The sequence below is a fragment of the Protobothrops mucrosquamatus genome, unplaced genomic scaffold (assembly GCF_001527695.2).
Source record: "Protobothrops mucrosquamatus isolate PMUCROS unplaced genomic scaffold, P.Mucros_1.0 scaffold2282, whole genome shotgun sequence".
NCBI lineage: Eukaryota > Metazoa > Chordata > Lepidosauria > Squamata > Viperidae > Protobothrops > Protobothrops mucrosquamatus.
Genome location: NW_015388369.1, coordinates 193,951 through 213,926, shown reverse-complemented (window position 1 = coordinate 213,926; position 19,976 = coordinate 193,951). Strand labels below are relative to the sequence as shown.

At 41.1% G+C, this 19,976-nt stretch overlaps 1 protein-coding gene across 1 annotated transcript in view; it reads right to left on the bottom strand.

Moving 5' to 3' along the window:
* Positions 1-194: 194 nt before the first annotated feature.
* LOC107295258 (receptor-interacting serine/threonine-protein kinase 2) overlaps positions 195-19,976 on the bottom strand; it is a 20,522-nt gene continuing 740 nt past the window's right edge. Inside the window, exons 2-12 of the mRNA XM_015824566.1 lie at positions 12,514-12,688; positions 11,314-11,467; positions 10,476-10,631; positions 8,853-9,001; positions 7,874-7,923; positions 7,100-7,261; positions 6,585-6,670; positions 5,702-5,770; positions 4,859-5,006; positions 2,190-2,384; positions 195-1,302 (exon numbers count right to left, since the gene is read on the bottom strand). Coding sequence (XP_015680052.1) covers positions 1,004-1,302; positions 2,190-2,384; positions 4,859-5,006; positions 5,702-5,770; positions 6,585-6,670; positions 7,100-7,261; positions 7,874-7,923; positions 8,853-9,001; positions 10,476-10,631; positions 11,314-11,467; positions 12,514-12,665 — 1,620 coding nt within the window. The 5' untranslated portion in view covers positions 12,666-12,688 and the 3' untranslated portion in view covers positions 195-1,003. The remainder of the gene's footprint in view (positions 1,303-2,189; positions 2,385-4,858; positions 5,007-5,701; positions 5,771-6,584; positions 6,671-7,099; positions 7,262-7,873; positions 7,924-8,852; positions 9,002-10,475; positions 10,632-11,313; positions 11,468-12,513; positions 12,689-19,976) is intronic.

Genomic DNA, 19,976 nt, shown 5'->3' with positions numbered 1-19,976 from the left:
GTTATAAAAGAACCACAATGCAGTTAACCTAGTTTGGATCCACTTATTGGACCTGGTTCACAGAACACATTATATTTGATATCATCATTTAATCAATAAACCATAAATTAAATTAAAACCCAACATATTAGGACATGGTGCAGTTGGTTTGGATCGTTTACGATGTAGGACTTTTGGCAAGCACAGTCTAAATCTAAAGCTAAATAGACATAGTTTATTGTAACTTATTTAGAAAGGATATGGTTAAGGAAATTTGGCTAAATAAAATGCATGAACGCAGCGTAGAGTTTATTTTTTTTAACTGCATGGTTTTGCAAATGTAAAACAGATACCATATTTACATCTGCATGTTTACATTTTCTGAAAGTGCATACACAAATCTTCAATCAATTCCGATATAACTTTGCAGGAGATCTCCCAACACCAAACCTGCTTCGTTGCACAGTTGTGAGATGACCAACATAGTTTTCTGTTATTCTCTGATCCTTTGCAGAGGAGTCATCCCAGCTGAGTATTGAGCATCCACGTTCCTCATTTGGGGAAAATCTGAACACTTGAATCTCTCTCGCCTCACGTCACCTTGATTTCAGGGGCAGAGAACCAAAGGTGTAACGAGCTCCCGAAGGTGGACCAACTGCCTTACTTCTTGCTTGACGCCATTAGTAACATTGCTTTTACTCCCTGTGGTTTACTGGGGAAGCCCTGTCCTTAAATGACTTTTTATTTCCCACAGCTCCACAATCCGCTTTTGCACAACGTGAAAATAAAAACCTTGTGCTCTGCCGCCGTTAAGGAAAAAAACAGGATAGTTGAGAGCCTCCTCGGGTCAATGTCATGCCAAAAATAGCAAATTGTGTTGCTTTTCCTCAGCGGGCAGCCCATTCTTTTCATCCAATCCAGGTATTTATGGACGTATTTACAGAGGATGAACATCTCTGAAAAGTAACTCCAGGCATCCCTTGGACCGATAAGGCCACAGTGTAAACCGAACGGAGATTCAGGTTTAATTCACAAGGTTTACTTGGAGCCTTCTCAGCAAAAGGCTGCCTTTACTGCTGGATAGTACAGTCACGACAGTCTCGGCAGCCTTTTCCCCCAAACTCAGACAAGTGTCAATCAAAGCACGGGTCCGTCCCATCAAAGTCGGGTACGAGGAGATCATTTCGTAATCTGCCCTGGGTAAGAGCTGCTGGGCGCGTAGGACGTCCAGGAGGTGGTTCAAACGCCCTTCGGTCATTGAGCTCAAGATGGCTTCTCGCCCCAAAGTGAGAATGGAGCAGTTTTTTTCTTTGCTGGGAGGACCTGAAATACAGCGGAGCAAAGATTGTGAGAATGCAAGCGTCGGACATTTCCTGATTCCTCCGTAAACCATTTGCCAGTGGAATTTACAACTGGGAAGGACCATCTCTTCCCCAGACAGTCCATCACTCAAAGACCCTTCTAAAATAAAGAGCTGACAATAATGATATTTTAATCACACCTTTTCATAACTATAAAGCAAACATATCTAATATTCTTGCCTCCTACAGTATTTTGAATGAACACAGCTCTTTCATATGGGATTCACACCTTATTCTAAGCCATGCTGTAATCAAAGGTTTGCTGAATAAAATGAGGACCCAGATTGTTGGGGACAATATGCTGACTCTGTAAACCGCTTAGAGAGGGCTGTAAAGCCCTGTGAAGCGGTATATAAGTCTAAGTGCTATTGCTATTGCACATATTAAGCTATAAACTTATGATTTATAAATCAAATGGAGTTGTGCAATATTGTCAAGAGTGAAAATCTGGCAGCTATGTGCCTCTCTGTTTTCATCTTGCCATTAGAATAGGGGGGTGGGAATTGTTGCTTTCAAATGAGTTAGTTTAATGTCAGCTTCCAACTCAAGTATCCAAATAAAAGTCCAGGATTATTTTCATTTCTGAAAAGCTTACTGTTGGTTGAATACCTCGCCTTTTCCAGGCCACGTATTCAATAAACAATAAGCTTTTCAGAAATGAAAATAATCCTGGGCTTTTATTTGGATACTTGAGCTGGAAGCTGACAAATATGTTAAACCACAACTGTTATGATTTAGCACACTGGAAAGCAAGCACAATATTACACTGCCAGTAATTCTCTTAATTGAATGCATTAAAATGGAATGCACTGTTGCTACCCACAATCCTGGCTTAATTTTAATTCTCACCTATCAATGTGCCATTGGGCCAACGGTCTGGACAGTTCTTGGGATAGTCTGGTTCTCCCATTTTTTGTGGAAATAGAGGCTGGTGACCTTTGAATTCATTGCTGCAGGGCCTAGTTTTATTGTTGCTCGTCTTTGAATGGGGTGGAAGGACGATGGATGGAGGACTTGATCCTTTGCTGGCACCCATAGATGGATCTGCAAGAAGGAAGTGTTGAGAGGGACACATGAATCGTTTTATTAGTCATGTAAACGGAAGAACCTCCATTCTCTTCGGTTCATACCAAATAAGGAACACACTGTATAGTGTTTGTTTGTTTCTTAGATTTACAACCGATCAAAGATTCTCCGGGGCTTCCACAATGTGTAACAGAAAAATCAAAACACTCATGGTATAACTAAAAGATCTTAACATCACAATCACGACAACTGAGAAAACAAAAATCAAGAACGAAGGAATAGTGATAAAATGCAGGTGATCCTCAACTTACAACCACAATGGAGCCCAACGTTTCTGTTGCTAAATGAGACATTTGTGAAGTGAATTTTGCCCCCATTTTACAACTTTCCTTGTCGCCATTGTTAAGTGAATGAGTGCAGTTGTTAAAGTTGTCAAGTGAATTTGACTTCCCCCTTGACTTTGTTTCTCAGAAGGTGGCAAAAGGGGATCACGTGATCCCGGGGCACTGCAACCGTCATAAATATACGAGTCCGTTGACAAGCGTCCAAATGTTGATCACGTGATCATGGGGATGCCGCAACAGTTGTCGATGTAAAAATAGTCACAAGTCACTTTTTTCAGTGTCTTGGTTTACCTGATGCTACTTCCAATCTTTGAATGTGTTGCTTACAAATGAGGATTATGGACAGATGATTATAATGAAATATGGTCATTTTTTACTGACACGGTTGTGTAAAACTGTATATGTATGTCAATGAAGGCTCAATCATCCAGGCCAAAAGTAGGTTAAAATGTTAAATCATGACAACTGACCAATGTTTGTTAATCTGAGATGTTTTGTTCTTCATCCAAGTAACTTATTACTATTATTATTATTATTATTATTATTATTATTATTATTATTATTATTATTATTAGTCAAAATAAAGAAAAAATAGGGAGACAATCACAGAGTCATTGGAACATACTAACTCTTGCCACACCAACTGCAGGGATTTCATCCCAAAATGTATTTCAATATATACTGTATATATGTATATTCATGCATGAGAAGCCCTCGTATATATATAATTTTTATTTTGTTTCCTTTTTCTATTGGTTTCTTTTTTCTTATTCTGCTCTGTTTCAGAAAACCCCACATACACACACAAAACATAATTTTCATTTCTATTTCTCTTCTGTAAAGTAACCTTGATGTTTCATATTAAGTTCTTCTTTGGACTTTTTTTTTATCAGATTTTCTAATGTGTTGGAAGAAGCAGTCCGATTCATACATGCAATGTGCTGTTTTATACCTACACACCCAAAAATGATGTGTTCCTGATCTAAACTTAAAAACAGAGGGGAAGAGAAATCAGAGGGGAAGCAACTCCAGGGTGACCTTCAAACTCCAGCTTTGTTTGTTCAGACTTGTTTTACATCCTGCTGACATGCCACAATCTTGTTAGAAAAATAACTTAAAGGACAGGCAGACGACAGGTTTGAGCCATCCACATACCTTTCAGCTGCTTAGCCCAGAGACTCTGGTTGAACTCACTTGAGTTCAACAGTCAGCAACAGAGCCAACGAAAGAAAAAACATTAAGTATCTGAACACCCAAAGGAAGGATGTTGTAGATTATGATCATTCTTTGGCTAAAGGGAAACAATATATTTTTGGGGGATCTTGATTTCTGGGTATGAGACTCCATGTCTCTATGGAGAATCTCTATGGAGATTCTCAATCATCCAGGTCAAGGTTGTCCCAAAGCTGTTTTTTTTTCAAAAGGCAATAGGACTTTCTTAGTATTTTCTTTGAAACACACACACACACACACACACACACACACACACACACACACCAAGAAAGCCCAGTTGTCTTTTTGGGAAAAGCACCTTTGGGACACTGGTTCCATGTCTTACAAATTCAAGATGGGTCTGTTTATAGGTTTACCGGCAGGATTAGGGCGTAGAACAGAGACCTTCTGTTGGGTTTCTGCCAACGACATTTTGAAGGCAATTCTTTGATGACCAAGTCAAACCAGGATGGACATGGTCTAATCATTGTGGTTGGATGGCATGTTCTTTAAAACTACTTGTCTGGTTTTCAAAACTGGTTAGCCAAACCCCCTGGGCTGGCTTTCCTTCCCATTCCGTTCATTTTTATGTTTTTAGATAATCTTCTCTTTTAATTTCTGTTTCACACTTACACTTGGTTCACTGTTAACCCTATTTTTAGGGGCATTGTTAGCAACTCAATAAATATTTCTTTTCCATTTTCCAAAACTGCGAAAGTTAATCGTGACATTCCGTCTGGTTGCATTTCACCACCAGGAGAATTCGCACAAATACACACCCGTCTCTACAAGCCGTGCTCTCTTCATATAATTGTCAATGTCTTGCTGAATTAGGACTGTACATTTCTTTGACATTTTTCCTTAACCTCCCTCCACCTTCGCTTAGAATCAACACCTCCCACTTAAACTTTATTTAAGAGCTAACAGAAAGATTACCTCTTTCTAAGGTTGTCTGTTGAGGAGTCTTGCTGACAAGGATTGTCTGGTTCACTTTATTCATTGGACTTCCTGTTTCACATGATAAACTCTGTGGCTTTAACACAATTTCCTTGTTGGGTACATTGTTGTTCTGAGGACAGATGATCTAAACAAAGCAATGTGAAATGACATCATTTGCAATAACAATATTAACCAAACCTTTCACTTTCTACAGCTGCACATTTTTAGAAAATTGTATAAATTCGAATGAAAAAAATAAATAAACAAAACCTGGCTTCAGATAATCCTCAACTTTACCAGCACGGTTGGGACCAAAATGTCTGTTGCTAAGTAACACAGTTAAGTAAGTTTTGTCCCCTTTTACGACCTTGCTTGCCACAGTTGTTAAGTGAATCACTGCAGTTGTCAAGTTAGTGACACAGTTGTTAAGTGAATCTGGCTTCCCCATGGATTTTGCTGGTAAGAAAGTCACAAAAGAGGATCACGTGACCCCGGGACACTGCAAACCGTCATAAATGGGGGAGGTTCCTGTGGTCAGCTGACCACAATTTATGAAATTTCTTTTACTGGAAACCAATGTTTACTTCTAGTTTCCAGTAAAAAAAATTCCCCATAGCAAACAATGAGTCCGCTTAATGACCACAGCGCTCACTTAATGACAGCTGCAAAATATATATATATATCATACGATCAGGCGTGATCATGTGGCTTTATGACCTTCCTGGCTTACAATCGAAATTGTGCGCTTAAGTTCTGGTTGCGTGAAAAGGGCTATCTGTAATCAAATATGAAGGACAATGGCTAAATTTAATACAAGTTTCCTAAGCCGTCTCTACTCACCTCTAAATTGCGCCTCCCTGTTTCAAGGTGGTGAGAAACTGGACCTTTGGCAGCATTAATTGCACATTCCTGAAAGACAAACGGAGGGCCGTGAAATCATGTTCCTTAGACCTCTGTTTCTTAGAAAAACATCTGCTCTGCCATGTCATCTCTTGCTTCCTTGCAAACGTAAACAGGAGTTATTAAAATCCTGCTTATATTTCTATTCTATTCTATTCCATTCCATTCCATTCCATTCCATTCCATTCCCTATTCTATTCTCTATTCTTTTCTCTATTCTTTTCTCTATTCTTCTCCATTCTTCTCTATTCTTCTCCATATTCTATTCTATTCTATTCTATTCTATTCTATTCTATTTCAATTTTGATTTCTATTCTATTTCTATTCTATTTCGATTCTATTTCGATTCTATTCCATTCCACTATTCTATTCTATTCTATTCTATTCTATTCTATTCTATTCTATTCTATTCTATTCTATTCTATTCTATTCTATTCTATATTATCTACCCTACCCTACCCTACTCTACTCTATTCCATTATTCTATTCTATTCTATTCTATTCTATTCTATTCTATTCTATATTCTCTACTTTACCCTACCCTACCCTACCCTACCCTACCCTACTCTACTCTATTCCATAATTCTATTCTATTCTATTCTATTCTATTCTATTAATTTCTCATGCTGAAAGAAAGAGGGAAAATGCCAACATTACTATAGTGGATGGTGTTGCATGGTGTATTTCAAGCACAAAAGGAGATCATGATTATCCTAACCATAATTAGAGGATTTTGTAACCAAGCTTTTCTAAAATGGTGGTTTCTGAAAAGAAATGATCCACAGCCGAAGAACAGGGGATCCCAAACTCTCTTTTGGCTCACCTTGGCATGAATCAGGTTGTAAACTGCATCAGAAATCCTCTCCTTTGGAAAGGTTTGGAGGATATCCTTTAGAAATGCCGCACATTCTGTCAACAGAAAAACGCAGGGATCATATTTCATTTGCTCCCATTTACAAAGCTTCCATCCCTCAGTCCTTCCCATGCAATCTTTGCTTGAGTGTGGCTTTTTCCAAGGGGATTCCATGCACATTGCAGCCGGCAAGACTTTCACACAGATAAGAATAACATAGCACTTCTCTAGAGCAGGGGTCTTCAAACTTGGCCCTTTTATGACTTTTGGACTTCAACTCCCAGAATTCCTCAGCCAGCATGGCTGGCTGAGGAATTCTGGGAGTTGAAGTCCACAAGTCATAAAAGGGCCAAGTTTGAAGACCCTTGCTCTAGAGCAGTGTTTCTCAACCTGGGTCACTTTAAGATGGATGGGCTTCAATTCCTAGAATTCCCCAGCCAGCCATCACTGTTTTATTTTTTTGCAGCAGTGGGGAAGAATATTACCTGCAGTGCTAGGTCTACAGTGGGGTTCTTGATGCCAGCAGAGAAGCATAAGCCGGACCAGCCCGTTCCGATGAGGCAAACCATTTGGGATGAACGCCGGTTCAATCCCTGGGCGCAGACCGTTGCAGACCCCAGTCACAGCTTGAAGCAAAGTCTTTTTTCCTATAGTAAGAAAAAAAAATAACACTGTACAGAAGCTGCAGGAACTCTGCTACTAACAGCCTACACCAGGGATGTCCAACCTTGGCAACTTTTAAGACCTGTGGACTTCAACTCCCAGAATTCCCCAGCCAACCAACACAGGGAATTCTGGGAGTTGAAATCCACAGGTCTTAAAAGTGGCCATAGTTGGATACCCCTGGCCTATACATTTATACTGGAGCACTGATATATAAACTACATGAAAAAAAAAGCTAAAAAGAAAAAACACAAGAGGGCAGCATTAAACCAAAAATCAGAATATTTTTTTTAAAAAACCAGTTCTTCACAGAACTTGTACAAAGTTGCAGCCACAGATAATATTTTTGCAATTTCCATATTAATAATTTGGCTGATTTCTGGTAGACAGACAGAACACAGAAATGCACAACTGAAGCAATTTAGGAGTAACTTGAAATGGTTACTAAGCGATTGGTTGTGAGTCAAGGAGTACCTGGACAGTATTTGCCATCATGCAACATCAAGACAAGGTGAGATTCCAGTCCGATTACATGCAGGAAAGGAGCCAGTCCAAGGAAGATTATCTTAGATAGAGCGTTTTATTAGATAGCTTACCTGTCAGTGGCTTTTGTCGACTTAGGAGTTCCCAACACATCATCCCAAAACTAGGCAATGAAAAGGAAAACCAGGTGTTATTTGCTAACATCTCTCATCTAAACAGTTTCCCCAGCCCAACACACCTATTCTATTGGAAGTCCAAATTCGAATGACTCCTCAGCACCTCTTGGCCTCAGAGAGCACCAAAGACCCTTCATTTCAACCCCAAGCTACAAATATTCTCCTTTACTGATAAATGTGAGTGCATCCTTTTGTCTCAAGGTTTTATTCTCCCTCTTATCAAGATCATGCGAAGTATTAGTACCGCTTTATAATGCCTTAGTAAGGCCACACTTAGAATATGGCATCCAGTTTTCATCACCATATTATAAAAAAAGATGTAGAGAATCTGGAAAGAGCGCAGAGAAGAGCAACAAAGATGATTAGGGGGCTGGAGGCTAAAACATATAAGGAACGGTTGCAGGAATTGGATTTAATAAACTCTATTTTGATTCAAAACTGAGGGTCCAATGCATTAAAAAAATTCTGAAATAGGATCCTATCAAAGACTAAATTCCTGGCCTATCTGTTGCTTCTGACGAAGCCATCAATAGGATACAATAATAACTCTCCTGCTTGCAGTTATTCCACAACTCATAACACACTCCTTCTATATTTCCATCATGCTAACACACTCCCAGTTCTCCTCACAGTTGGAACCCAGCAGTCAGTAACAGCATCTTGATGAGGAAGAATCAGCTCCAAAAATACTGATTACTCCATTGCTAGAGGTCAGTGGGGAAATTTACGACTTCCTTCTTCCTCCAGTTCTGAAATCTAATACAAGCCTACTATGAAAAGTAAAGAAGCAACTTGGTTGGGCTCCTGGCCAGATGATCCAGAAGGCTCCAGGTTAGCTAACCCTGCCATACCGTCGAACCGTGGCCTCACCTTGACAAACAGTGCCCTGCGATCCTGTTTGAAAAGAAAGACTCACCTGTAAACATCTCCTTCAGGTGAGAATGGGCCTCCTTGCAGCATTTCAGGAGACAGGAAGAGCAAATCCCAGCAACTACTGTTGCTACAGTTTTCCAAAGCTGCCCTCAGCTGCTGTTTTCTCCAGGTGGGTTGGCCAAAATCCGAGATCTGCAAAATGGAAAGATAAGTTTACGAAACCAGGGCGGACCAGTCACTACGGGTAAATCCTCAAATTGCAGTCAGTCATTGAGCAATTTGTCAGCTGCCAACCTTCGCTTTCTTTGAAGCTCGCTAATCGAGGGGGCGGGGGGCGTTTGGGAGGAAAAGAGTGCTGGAGGTGTGAAAGAAGGCTGTGGGAATTTGGAGAAGGATGGAGACTGACAGGAACTAGAGGTGCCTAACCAAGCCATCTTCTTCCTGCCTTCAAGGCCGCCGGCCCTGTGAAAGGAATTTACAGCGGCACCTGAGCCCCCCCCCTGTTCTCAAAACATCAGAAGAGAGCCTGATTGGACTACTCTCCCAGGGGGGAGGGTTTTGGACGTTGGGGATTGCTTTCAATATGCAATATTCGCGGGGTTTTCATTCAGAGCTTGCCTCGCTCTTGCTGCACTCCGCACCTCTAGTAAAAGTACCTTTTCTCTAACACCTAGGGCAGAGTTCCCAACCTTTCTAAGAGAGGGAAGAGGGGAGGATATTGTGGGAGGGACAGGTGCACACATGCACGCGCGCCCCTGCGTGCTCACGAGCACCTGTTGCTCACACCAGTGGGGCCAAGAGCACTTGCGACACTCGTGCAAGTGCGGCCCTGAGCGCCTGCAATGCTAGCACAAGTGGGGCCACGAGGACCCACGTTGCTCACGTGAGTGGGGCTGAAAGCACTCGCAATGCTCACCTGAGTGGGGCCCTGGGCACCTGCGATGCACGCCCAAGTGGGGCCAACAGCACTTGCGATGCTCGCATGAGGCCCCGAGCGTCCACGACACTCGCACGAGGCCCCAAGTGCTTGCAATGCTCACGCAAGTAGGACCCCGAGCACCTGCAACGCTTGCATGAGTGGGGCTGTGTGTGCGTGCACACCAGCCAGCCACTCACGCAGCCCGGTTGCAAATAGGCCACGGCTCGTAGTGGGTCACAACCCACAGGTTGGGGACCCCTGACCTATGTAGGGAGCAGGCTGTAGTCAGTCTGACACAACTGCCTTAAGTGGTAACAGCACTAAAAAAAACCACTTATGGCCGATCCTAACATTTATGACGGTTTCAGCATCCCCACAGTCACATGGTTTATGTTTGGGCACTTGGCAACCGGCATGCATTTACAATGGCTGTCGTATCCTGGAGTCATGTGACACCCATTGGTCACCTTCCCACCGGCTTCTCACACACAAAGTCAATGGGAACGCCAGATTTGTTTAATGACCGAATGATTCACTTAATAACTGTGCTGATTTGCTTAATGACTCTGTCAAAAAAAGGTAATGAAATCAGGCAAAACTCACTGGCTTAGCAATGGAGATTTTTGCTCTCAATTATGGTAGTTGAAGATTACCTGTACTTCAGGAAAAGCCCTATGCAATTAAAGTATTGTTCTGACAGCCAGTCAAAAGGAAGGGGAGGAAAAAAGACATATTTGAACAGCCTACCTTAGCTCTATATTCTAGATCTAACAACACATTGGAAGGTTTGAGATTGTGGTGAAGGACAGGAGGCTCCAAACTGTGAAGATAACTTAGACCGTTGGCAACATCTGACAGGATCCTTATGGCCAAAGGAACAGGCAGCTCTGGATAGAGTTCACGCTGGGGGGAAAAAAGTGTTTATTTAATACACTGTTTTTCAAAGCATTGATTTAATATCTGCCCCATATTTCTATATTAAAGGTATTAGACATTGGCAGGCAGATTCTGAGCTCGTCTTGCTACTAGTGAAAAATGGATAAATTAACCCGGAATGGTTTGCTTCGTGTGAGATGCTGGTTTGGCATGGCCTTTGCAAGCTAAGATGATAAACCAACTTTTGTTTTTGATTTGAGAATGGTAGCTTATTTGAAGGAACAAGCTGAAGTCCCCTTCTGGTGTGCCAAGAAGCTGAATCTCTGCCTGTCCTATTTCAAGAGCTGCTCTTCTGGGCAATAGTGCCTTGTCTGGCCCTCATTCTCTTCATGCCATTGCTTCATTGTCAGGCTCCCCAAACCAAGATAGACAGCCAGTGTTTCTTCCAAGTAATTTCTTTATTATTCCATTCCTTTAGACAGAATCTTGCCAAACTGAAGCACGCTGCTTACTACAACAAGCCTATACTCTGGGAACTGTTACGGAGAAACCGTCTTCACCCTCTTTTTCTCACACAAACTATCTGAGCTAAGCTGCCTCTTACTTCACTAAAAGGCAGCCCCTCCCTCCCGGGAATCCAGCTGCTTACTCCATTCCATCTACAGGAGAGACAGCCCAGGGAATTTTTATCCCGCCTTCTCTGACTTACATCATGAATGAGCAAACAGAGCGATCCATTGTGCATCCATGTTGTTGCAAGCCCAAGGAAACCTTGGAACTGGCAAATACCCAAAAGAGGCAAGAGATGGTTGCATTGTAAACGTTGAATGTTTGCTGCTTCTTGGAGCAGGGCCTTGAAATCTCTGCAAGGGTGAAAAAAAGATCGGCATGTCACACCGTTTCAATAGAACAAGACAACATCATTTCTTACTGCAAAATGATTCATCAGTGTGCTTCCATTTCTCCCCCCCCCCCTTTGATTATAAAGTTGTTGTGACAGGAGGGATGCTGTGACAGCTTCAACTTTGGGGATGAGTTCTAATTCTGCACAAGACCTTAAGAATAAATGCATACAAAGACAGAATTGAGAAGACAGCAACAGATTAGCAAATACTGCCTCGGCAAAGAAGCTGACGAAACAGTGGATCGCCTGTTTAGTCAGTCTGTGGATCGCACAGACTGACTACAAACAACAGCACGATTAGGTAGCAACAATCTTGCACTGCAAGGAATGCCGTTTGCCTGCAAACAAGAACTCGGGGGGGGGGGGACTAGAAATTAGATACAGTAATAGAAAACAAAGAAGCTAAAATGCTTAACACCCCAAACTTAACAATTGTCAATAAGAAAGAGGAGAGAAGTCTGGATAATGGATGTGGCAGTACTTGGGGACAGCAGAATAGAAGAGAAGGAATTGGAGAAGATAACAAAACACAAAGACCTGCAAACAGAACTAGAACAACTGTGGCAAAAGAAAGCAAAGATTGTTCCAACAGTCATAGGTGTCTTGGGTGCAATCCCAAAATAACTGAAGCAATACTTGAACACCGTTGGCATTTACAAATTCACCATTAGTCAATTGCAAAAAGGCAGCTTTGCTCGGAACAGCTAACACCCTGCGATGATAACTCCAACACTTAAAACTTCAACATCTGCCTACGCCAGGTCCTTGGGAAGGACTCGATAGGTGGATCAAAATGCCAAATTCAGTCTGAACATCTGGCTGGCAGTGCAATGAACCCAGTGGTGGGATTCAAATAGGTGAACAACCGGTTCTCTGTGTGGATGCCGCTTCCGGATGTCCGTTCTGGGTTTGGGCAACAAAAAATTAGCTACCGGTTCTGCCGAAGTGGTGCGAACTGGCTGAATTCCACCACTGAATGAATCATAATAAAATAAATAAGCTAACCTTTCTCCTGCTCTCTGGTTACTCAACAGCTTCACGGAGATGTCTGTGTGCCAAGCCATGTGGAAGGCCTTCAGCGCGATGCCAAAGCCCGTCTGACTCAAGGAAATGTTCTCGAGATCTTTCTGGGAAATGATGGGCACCAGCTTAGCCATTTTAGGATGTTTATCCAGGACAACTGAAAAAGAAGTGAAGCTGTTACAGGAAAGATAACAGAAGAGAAGAGAACTGAACTGCCGATGAACGAATAGCCTTTATTGTGGACATCCCACCGACAAAACCGACAGTTTTTCAATTAAACGATAAACCCCAAATATAAAATGTTAATATAGTAAATGAAGTACAAAGTATATGGCAAGAGTAGGAGGATAAGACGTTGGCACAGATAACAAAACAGGAACTGAAAATACTTATGCGGCATTAAGATCCTAGAACTCAAGACACAGCAACAAAAAAAACCACAAACAGGCACAAGATCTAAGCGTGACTGGCTGTTCAGAGGGCAAATCTTCCTAATTTGCCACATCAAAAAAGGGCAGTGAAAGATATCTTTTTAAACTCAAAATAATCAGAATTGTGATGTCTAATGATCACGTTGTATTACAGGACAATGAAAATATAGAATCTTGATTTTCAAATTCCTGGCTCAGGAATTCTGGGAGTTGAAGTCCACGAGTCATAAAAGAGCCAAGGTTGCCTGCCCCTGCACTAATTAATTGTTCTCAACTGTCAGGAAATTTCTCCTTAATTCAAGGTGGGACTTCAACCTTCCAAGACCCCCCCAGTCTGCACAGCAGTAGCAGCACAGCAGCATCTAGAAAGTCCTACAGTTCCTTATCCCTGCCATCCTATCTTTTTTTTTTAATCCTTTTTATTAGTTTACAATATAAAATACAAACATGCAAAGAGCAAATAATAGGAAAAACAGGGGAGGGAAAAAGGAAAAGTGTAGAAAAGGAGGGAAAAAGAAAGAAAAGGTGTTGACTTCCCTTTTGTACAGTAGAATAAGATAGTAAGATCCAACCTCAACTTTTTACTTTTGCGTAAGAGTATAAACTAGCCATTTCTATAACAACAGATCTACCCAACCGGTAAAACCCAAAATCAAAGTCCCTGCCATCATATCTAGTAAGACACCTATTTTTACCCAGCCTGAATCTCCGAATTGCAACACAAACCTGGAACTCGGATCTCAGTGAAACTAAAGATCTAATTATGGATGTTTGCTCACCCATTGTAGACTGAGAAGATTAAATCAAAGATGTGCTGCCTGCAACCGGGAGGAAACTCCCACGCAGCACCACTCCGGATAAATAAAGCCAGGAAGATATTCTAAAAATAGAAATGACCATTACAAGCACATCGCTCTCAGAAGCCAACATCCAAGAAGAATTTGAACCGCGATAGGTAATCCTCAATAACAACTGAGTCCAACATTTCTGTTGCTAAGTGAGACAGTTGCTAAGCGAACCTTTCTTGCCACAGTTGCTAAGTGGATCACTGTAGCTGTTAAGCTAGTCACCCGGTTGTTAAGTGAATCTGGCTTCCCCACTGACTTGGCTTGTCAGGAGGTTTCAAAAGGGGATCCCATATTGCAACCATCACAGATATGAACCCGTTGCCAAGCAGTTTAAATTTTGACCATGTGGCCCCTGGGGATGCTGCAACGGTCATAAGTGCGAAAATGGTCATAGGTCACTTTTTTCAATGCCACTGTAACTTTGAACCTTATAAACTCCCAAGCTTCCTCCTTCCGTTATATATTTAAGATGGATAGTATTTAATATTTATTTGTTACGTATTTGTAGGGGTGTGGGTCTATACATATGTTGTGTATAGTAGTAGTAGTAATAATAATAATAATAATAATAATAATAACAACAACAACAACAACAACAACAATAATAATGTTGGAAGGGACCTTGGAGGTCATCTAGTCCAACCCCCTGCTCAGGCAGGAAGCCCTATACCATTTCAGACAAACGGCTGTCCAGTCTCTTCTTAAAAACTTCCAATGTTGGAGCACCCACACCTTCTGGTGGCAAGCTGTTCCACGGGTTAATTGTTCTAACTGTTAAACTGAATAAACTGAATAAAAAGAGCTTTGAATTCCCCACATTCTTGACAAACAAGGAAACAATTCATGGTATCAAGTTCAACTCCAGAATGTAATAGACAAAGGAGCGATTGTTTCGTGGAGTCGGTGGGACTGGCTCTTTGGTGCCTTTTGTGATCCTTCACAAAACTCTTTGGTTATGTATAGCATGTATAAACTCAGATTGTCCTTTCAAATCACAGAATCACAAAGTTATGTAGTTATAATAATAATAATAATAATAATAAAGTTGGAAGGGACCTTGGAGGTCATCGAGTCCAACCCCCTGCCCAGGCAGGAACCCTACACCATTTCAGACAAACGGCTGTCCAGTCTCTTCTTAAAAACTTCCAGTGTTGGAGCACCCACACCTTCTGGTGGCAAGCTGTTCCACGGGTTAATTGTTCTAACTGTCAGGAAGTTTCTCCTTAGTTCTAGGTTGCTTCTCTCCTTGGTTAGTTTCCATCCGTTGCTTCTTGTCCTGCCTTCAGGGGCTTTGGAGAAGAGCTTGACTCCCTCTTCTTTGTGGCAGCCCCTGAGATACTGGAACACTGCTATCATGTCCCCCCTCGTCCTTCTCTTCATTAAACTAGACATACCCAATTCCAGCAGCCGTTCCTTATATGCTTTAGCCTCCAGTCCCCTAATCATCCTTGTTGCTCTTCTGTGCACTCTTTTTAGAGTCTCAGCATCTTTTTTACATCGTGGTGACCAAAACTGGATGCAGTATTCCAAGTTGTGGCCTTACCAAGGCATTGTAAAGTGGTATTAATACTATGTTTTAGGTGTGTGTCATGTATGTGTTTCACTTTGAGAGCGGGCAACTAAATTTCATTTTTTGATGGGTGCCATTGTGCCCAGTAAAAAAATGACAATAAAGGTTATCTTATCTAACAGTCAGGAAGTGAATTGTTGAGGACTACCTGTAATTTAGAAGCAAGAGAAGGGGGCTTTTCCTCCAGAGTTGGTTCCAATTTTCCATAACCGCTTCCTGGCAAAGGAAATTGGAGGAAAAAATAGACTTTTTCTTATCTTCTCTTTTTGACGCATCTGGGAAGTCCCAGGGACCAAAAGTTTAGATATGGGAATTGATTAACAGAGTCAGATAAGCTTCTATGAGAAGCTTCTGGACCAATTTTTTTCCCTGCAATGTTTATTTTCCTCTCCTGCTTTTCTACTCCAGTTGTCTTCCCTGCCTGCTATCTTTGACAACAACAGAATGAAAAAAGTTATATATTAAATTATACACTTATAACTTATTTTAATATATGTTATTAAGCTGAAGCCTAGACATATATACAGGTAGTCCTTGAATTCTGGAGTTGAATTCCACAGGTCTTAAAGTTGCCAGGTTATGATGGCCCTGCTAAAGTATAAGATTTTCGGTCTAAGCTCTATTGCTGTGTGGATTAACCAACGCTGTAAATTATAGCAAAAATCAGGATTGAACTGTTCAGGGGTTTATTAACCTTCTTCCCACATGTGTTTAGCATTTTAAATGTGAGCTATTCCATAATCCATAATACAGTTTAATTATGGACCACCTCAAATCAGCTAGGTCTCTTGATATTGTCTCCACAGCACATCCGGGATCATGTTTTTCCAATTTCCTTATATGTTTTCTGGAGGGGGGAGGGAGATAAGATTTCATCCTCTTCATTTCACTCTTTAAACTCTCTCCTAAAAGGTTGAAATCACAACACGTGTGGCGTGCTCTGAGCTTTAGAGTCCTGTGTGAACCAAAACATCACGTCTTCTTCCACAAATCAAGGTGACCTGATTTGCACGGATATTTTATGGCGACTTCCTGGTCACCACGATGTAAAAAAGATGCTGAGACTCTAGAAAGAGTGCAGAGAAGAGCAACAAAGATGATGAGGGGACTGGAGGCTAAAACATATAAGGAACGGTTGCTGGAACTGGGTATGTCTAGTTTAACGAAGAGGGGAGACATGATAGCAGTGTTCCAGTATCTCAGGGGCTGCCATAAAGAAGAGGGAGTCAAGCTATTCTCCAAAGCGCCTGAAGGCAGGACAAGAAGCAACGGGTGGAAACTGACCAAGGAGAGAAGCAACTTAGAACTAAGGAGAAACTTTCTGACAGTTAGAACAATTAACCAGTGGAACAACCTGCCTCCACTTCACCACTCACGAGGTTGTGACCTTCAAAAATTCTTCTCTGACCTGTCGGCAAACAGACTTTACCACATCCCAAGGACGGACCCGTCCCCCAACCTGATCTTCTGGAGGTTCCAGGGAAGGTTGAAATAATAATAATAATAATAATAATAATAATAATAATAATAATAATAATAATAATAATAATAATAATAATAATCTACATAACTTTGTGATTCTGTGATTTGAAAGGACAATCTGAGTTTATACATGCTATACATAACCAAAGAGTTTTGTGAAGGATCACAAAAGGCACCAAAGAGCCAGTCCCACCGACTCCACGAAACAATTGCTCCTTTGTCTATTACATTCTGGAGTTGAACTTGATACCATGAATTGTTTCCTTGTTTGTCAAGAATGTGGGGAATTCAAAGCTCTTTTTATTCAGTTTAAGAAGGGAGGGGAATTAGCAAAGTAAATCAAAGTTAAGTCTCTTAGGGTTTGTTTGTTTTTTTTAACTGTTTACTTTGGACTGGAGAACTGAAGGTTTGCTGTTATCTTTTATCTCCTATCAGGAACCAAACCATGGTCTCTAGACCACAAAGCAAAGCAAACAGAGTCAGACCGTGTCACCCTTCCTGTTCAGAAATGATTTGCTTCAATGTTTGTTTTCTTCACCTCCGCTTTCATTTTTCCTTTCCTGTCTCATCAATTAAGAACTGACTCTGGAGGCAAGAAGCTGGACTACAGTGATACCTCAGTACTTATCGTTAATTGGTTCTGGGAAAGAAAGAAAGAAAGAAAGAAAGAAAGAAAGAAAGAAAGAAAGAAAGAAAGAAAGAAAGAAAGAAAGAAAGAAAGAAAGAAAGAAAGAAAGAAAAAAGAGAAAGACTGGTACAAAAGAAGCTCTTGATGAGCTGGTTGATCTAGGTCCCAGCACAAACTTGAAAATATTGTTCCAACCACGAACACCATTCTCCCAAGGTCAACGTAACATAACAATTAAAACATGGAGTCAGGACCAAAAAGGGTCCAGATTCAAACCCCATTTAGCCAAGATATCTCTGGGCCACTCCTGGCTGGCTTTGCAAACTTCACATGGCTAACTTTTAAGCAGAGTTTGTGGATGAAGCCACAATGGGCACAACAGACCTAAAAATGAGGGGGAAACCTACACAAAAAAAGAAAATCATAGAATCATAGAATTGGACGGGACCTTAGAGGTCCAAGCTTCTCACCTAGGTAGGAATCCTCATGCCATTTCAGATAAATGATTGTCCATCTTTCTTGAAAACTTCCAGCAATGGAGCAATTTCAGAAACAGGGGAAATCCCTAAAAGGTGTTGAAATTTCAAGAAAAAATTGTTGTCATCCCCACATCTCTTGCAATATCTAGCAGCAGAGTGAGCTGGAGAAATACTTGAAGATGCGGGGGGGGGGGGCATACTGCAAGCCACAAGGAGCCCATCTTTTATTTACTTCATTTGGCCAGCATCCTTAGCAATAAACACCGAACCATTGAAGCAACGAAAAGTGTGCAGAGAAGAGCAACAAAGATGATAAAGGGTCTGAAGGCTAAACTAGACAATGAACGTTTGAGGGAGCTAGATATATCCAGCCTATTGAAGAGAAGGATCAGGGGAGGTATGATAACTGTCTTCCAGAACTTGAGGGACTGTCACAGAGAACAGAAGGTTGACTTATTCTCCAAAGCACCAGAGGGCAAAACAAGAGTGGATGGAAACTTGTCAAAGAGAGATCCAAGCTAGAAGGAGGAGAATTTTTCTGACACTGAGAACAACTAATCAATGGAACAGCTTGCCTCCTGAAGTTGCGAGTTGCCTCCATCACTGAAGATGTTCAAAACTAGACTGGACAACCATTTTACTGGGGTGGTGTAAGGCTCCTGACTTGAGCAGGGGGCTGGACTAGAAGACCTCCAAGGTTCCTTCCAGCCCTAGGATTCTATCTTTTATGAAGCCTACATTGTGACAGATAGCACAATGCCTGCTTCATCCCTGGAACTTTGTCCCCCCCTAGCCATCTATGTTCTCAGCAAATCAGACTGGCAAAGGCTGTGTAGATGCACACTAAACATCTCATATGCAGGTTCTTTCTGTCTCCAAAGGTGTCTATAGGACATCATAATAATAATAATTAAAAAATGAAGATGGTGGCTGCAACCGTTCATATTTTTTAATGTGCATTGCACTTGAGACACACAAATAATGAGTGGACCTTCCATTGCAACATCATGGCCAATGTCTTGAACTTGTTTTGCCCTACTCTTCGGTCCTCTATTGCTGTCCTTGTGTTAAACTGCAGATTTTAAATCCCTCAAGGCAAGGTTACTCAGCAGTTCTGCGATGGCTGACTAACAATCATTAACATATTTTATTAGGATCATCATCACTGAGGACATGACAAAAACACAACATTACAATGCATTAACAGTCACCAACAAGCAATAGGAAGCTCAACCAATAAGTGAAACGAAAAGCAAAATCAAAACCAACTAAAACCAAATCCTTTTCCTATCTCAAACAGGAACCAGGACCTTTTTTTGCAAAACCTCTAAAACAAGGAAATCCTTCAACTTGTGACCTCAAAACCCACCATTCCTGACCAAAGGTGGTTTAAGATATCCAAACCATCGTCTAACTTTTCCAAACCATGAATTGGCAGTTTTTCTCAATAGGAAAGGAAATGCGTTTGTTGACCATTGTAAAAGGCAGTCGTGATTTTCCTTTTGTGCAAAAAACAGCTTTATACTACTAATCTCTAGATTCTAGAAAATTCTTCTCCGACACTAGTTTAAACATGCCTACTTGTAAGTAAGACCACCCCATTCTATAGGACTTATTTTTAGTTGATTTTCCAAACTTGTAATTGGCCATAAAAATGGTTTCTTAAACCAGTTTGGGATGAACCCTTTGCATTATTATTATTATTATTATTTTGCAGAAAACAAAAGGATTGAAAAGATTACATTCCATTTCAGTCTAACTGTAAACAAGAATTAGGGGGGAAAATCATTTAGGTAGGGGAATAAAAAGGAAACTTTAAAAGACCCTTTTTAATCAGCTGATTTATTTTTCCTGAACATAAGAAAAGGAATCCACTTAAAGTCACTCAGCAATACTGTACATGTCAAGGTAATAACCATAGAAGTGATTGGACCGTGATTCAACCACTTTGAAACGAAGTAGCCCAGACATTTTGACAAGAAAGAAATAAAAAATAAAAATTCCCCT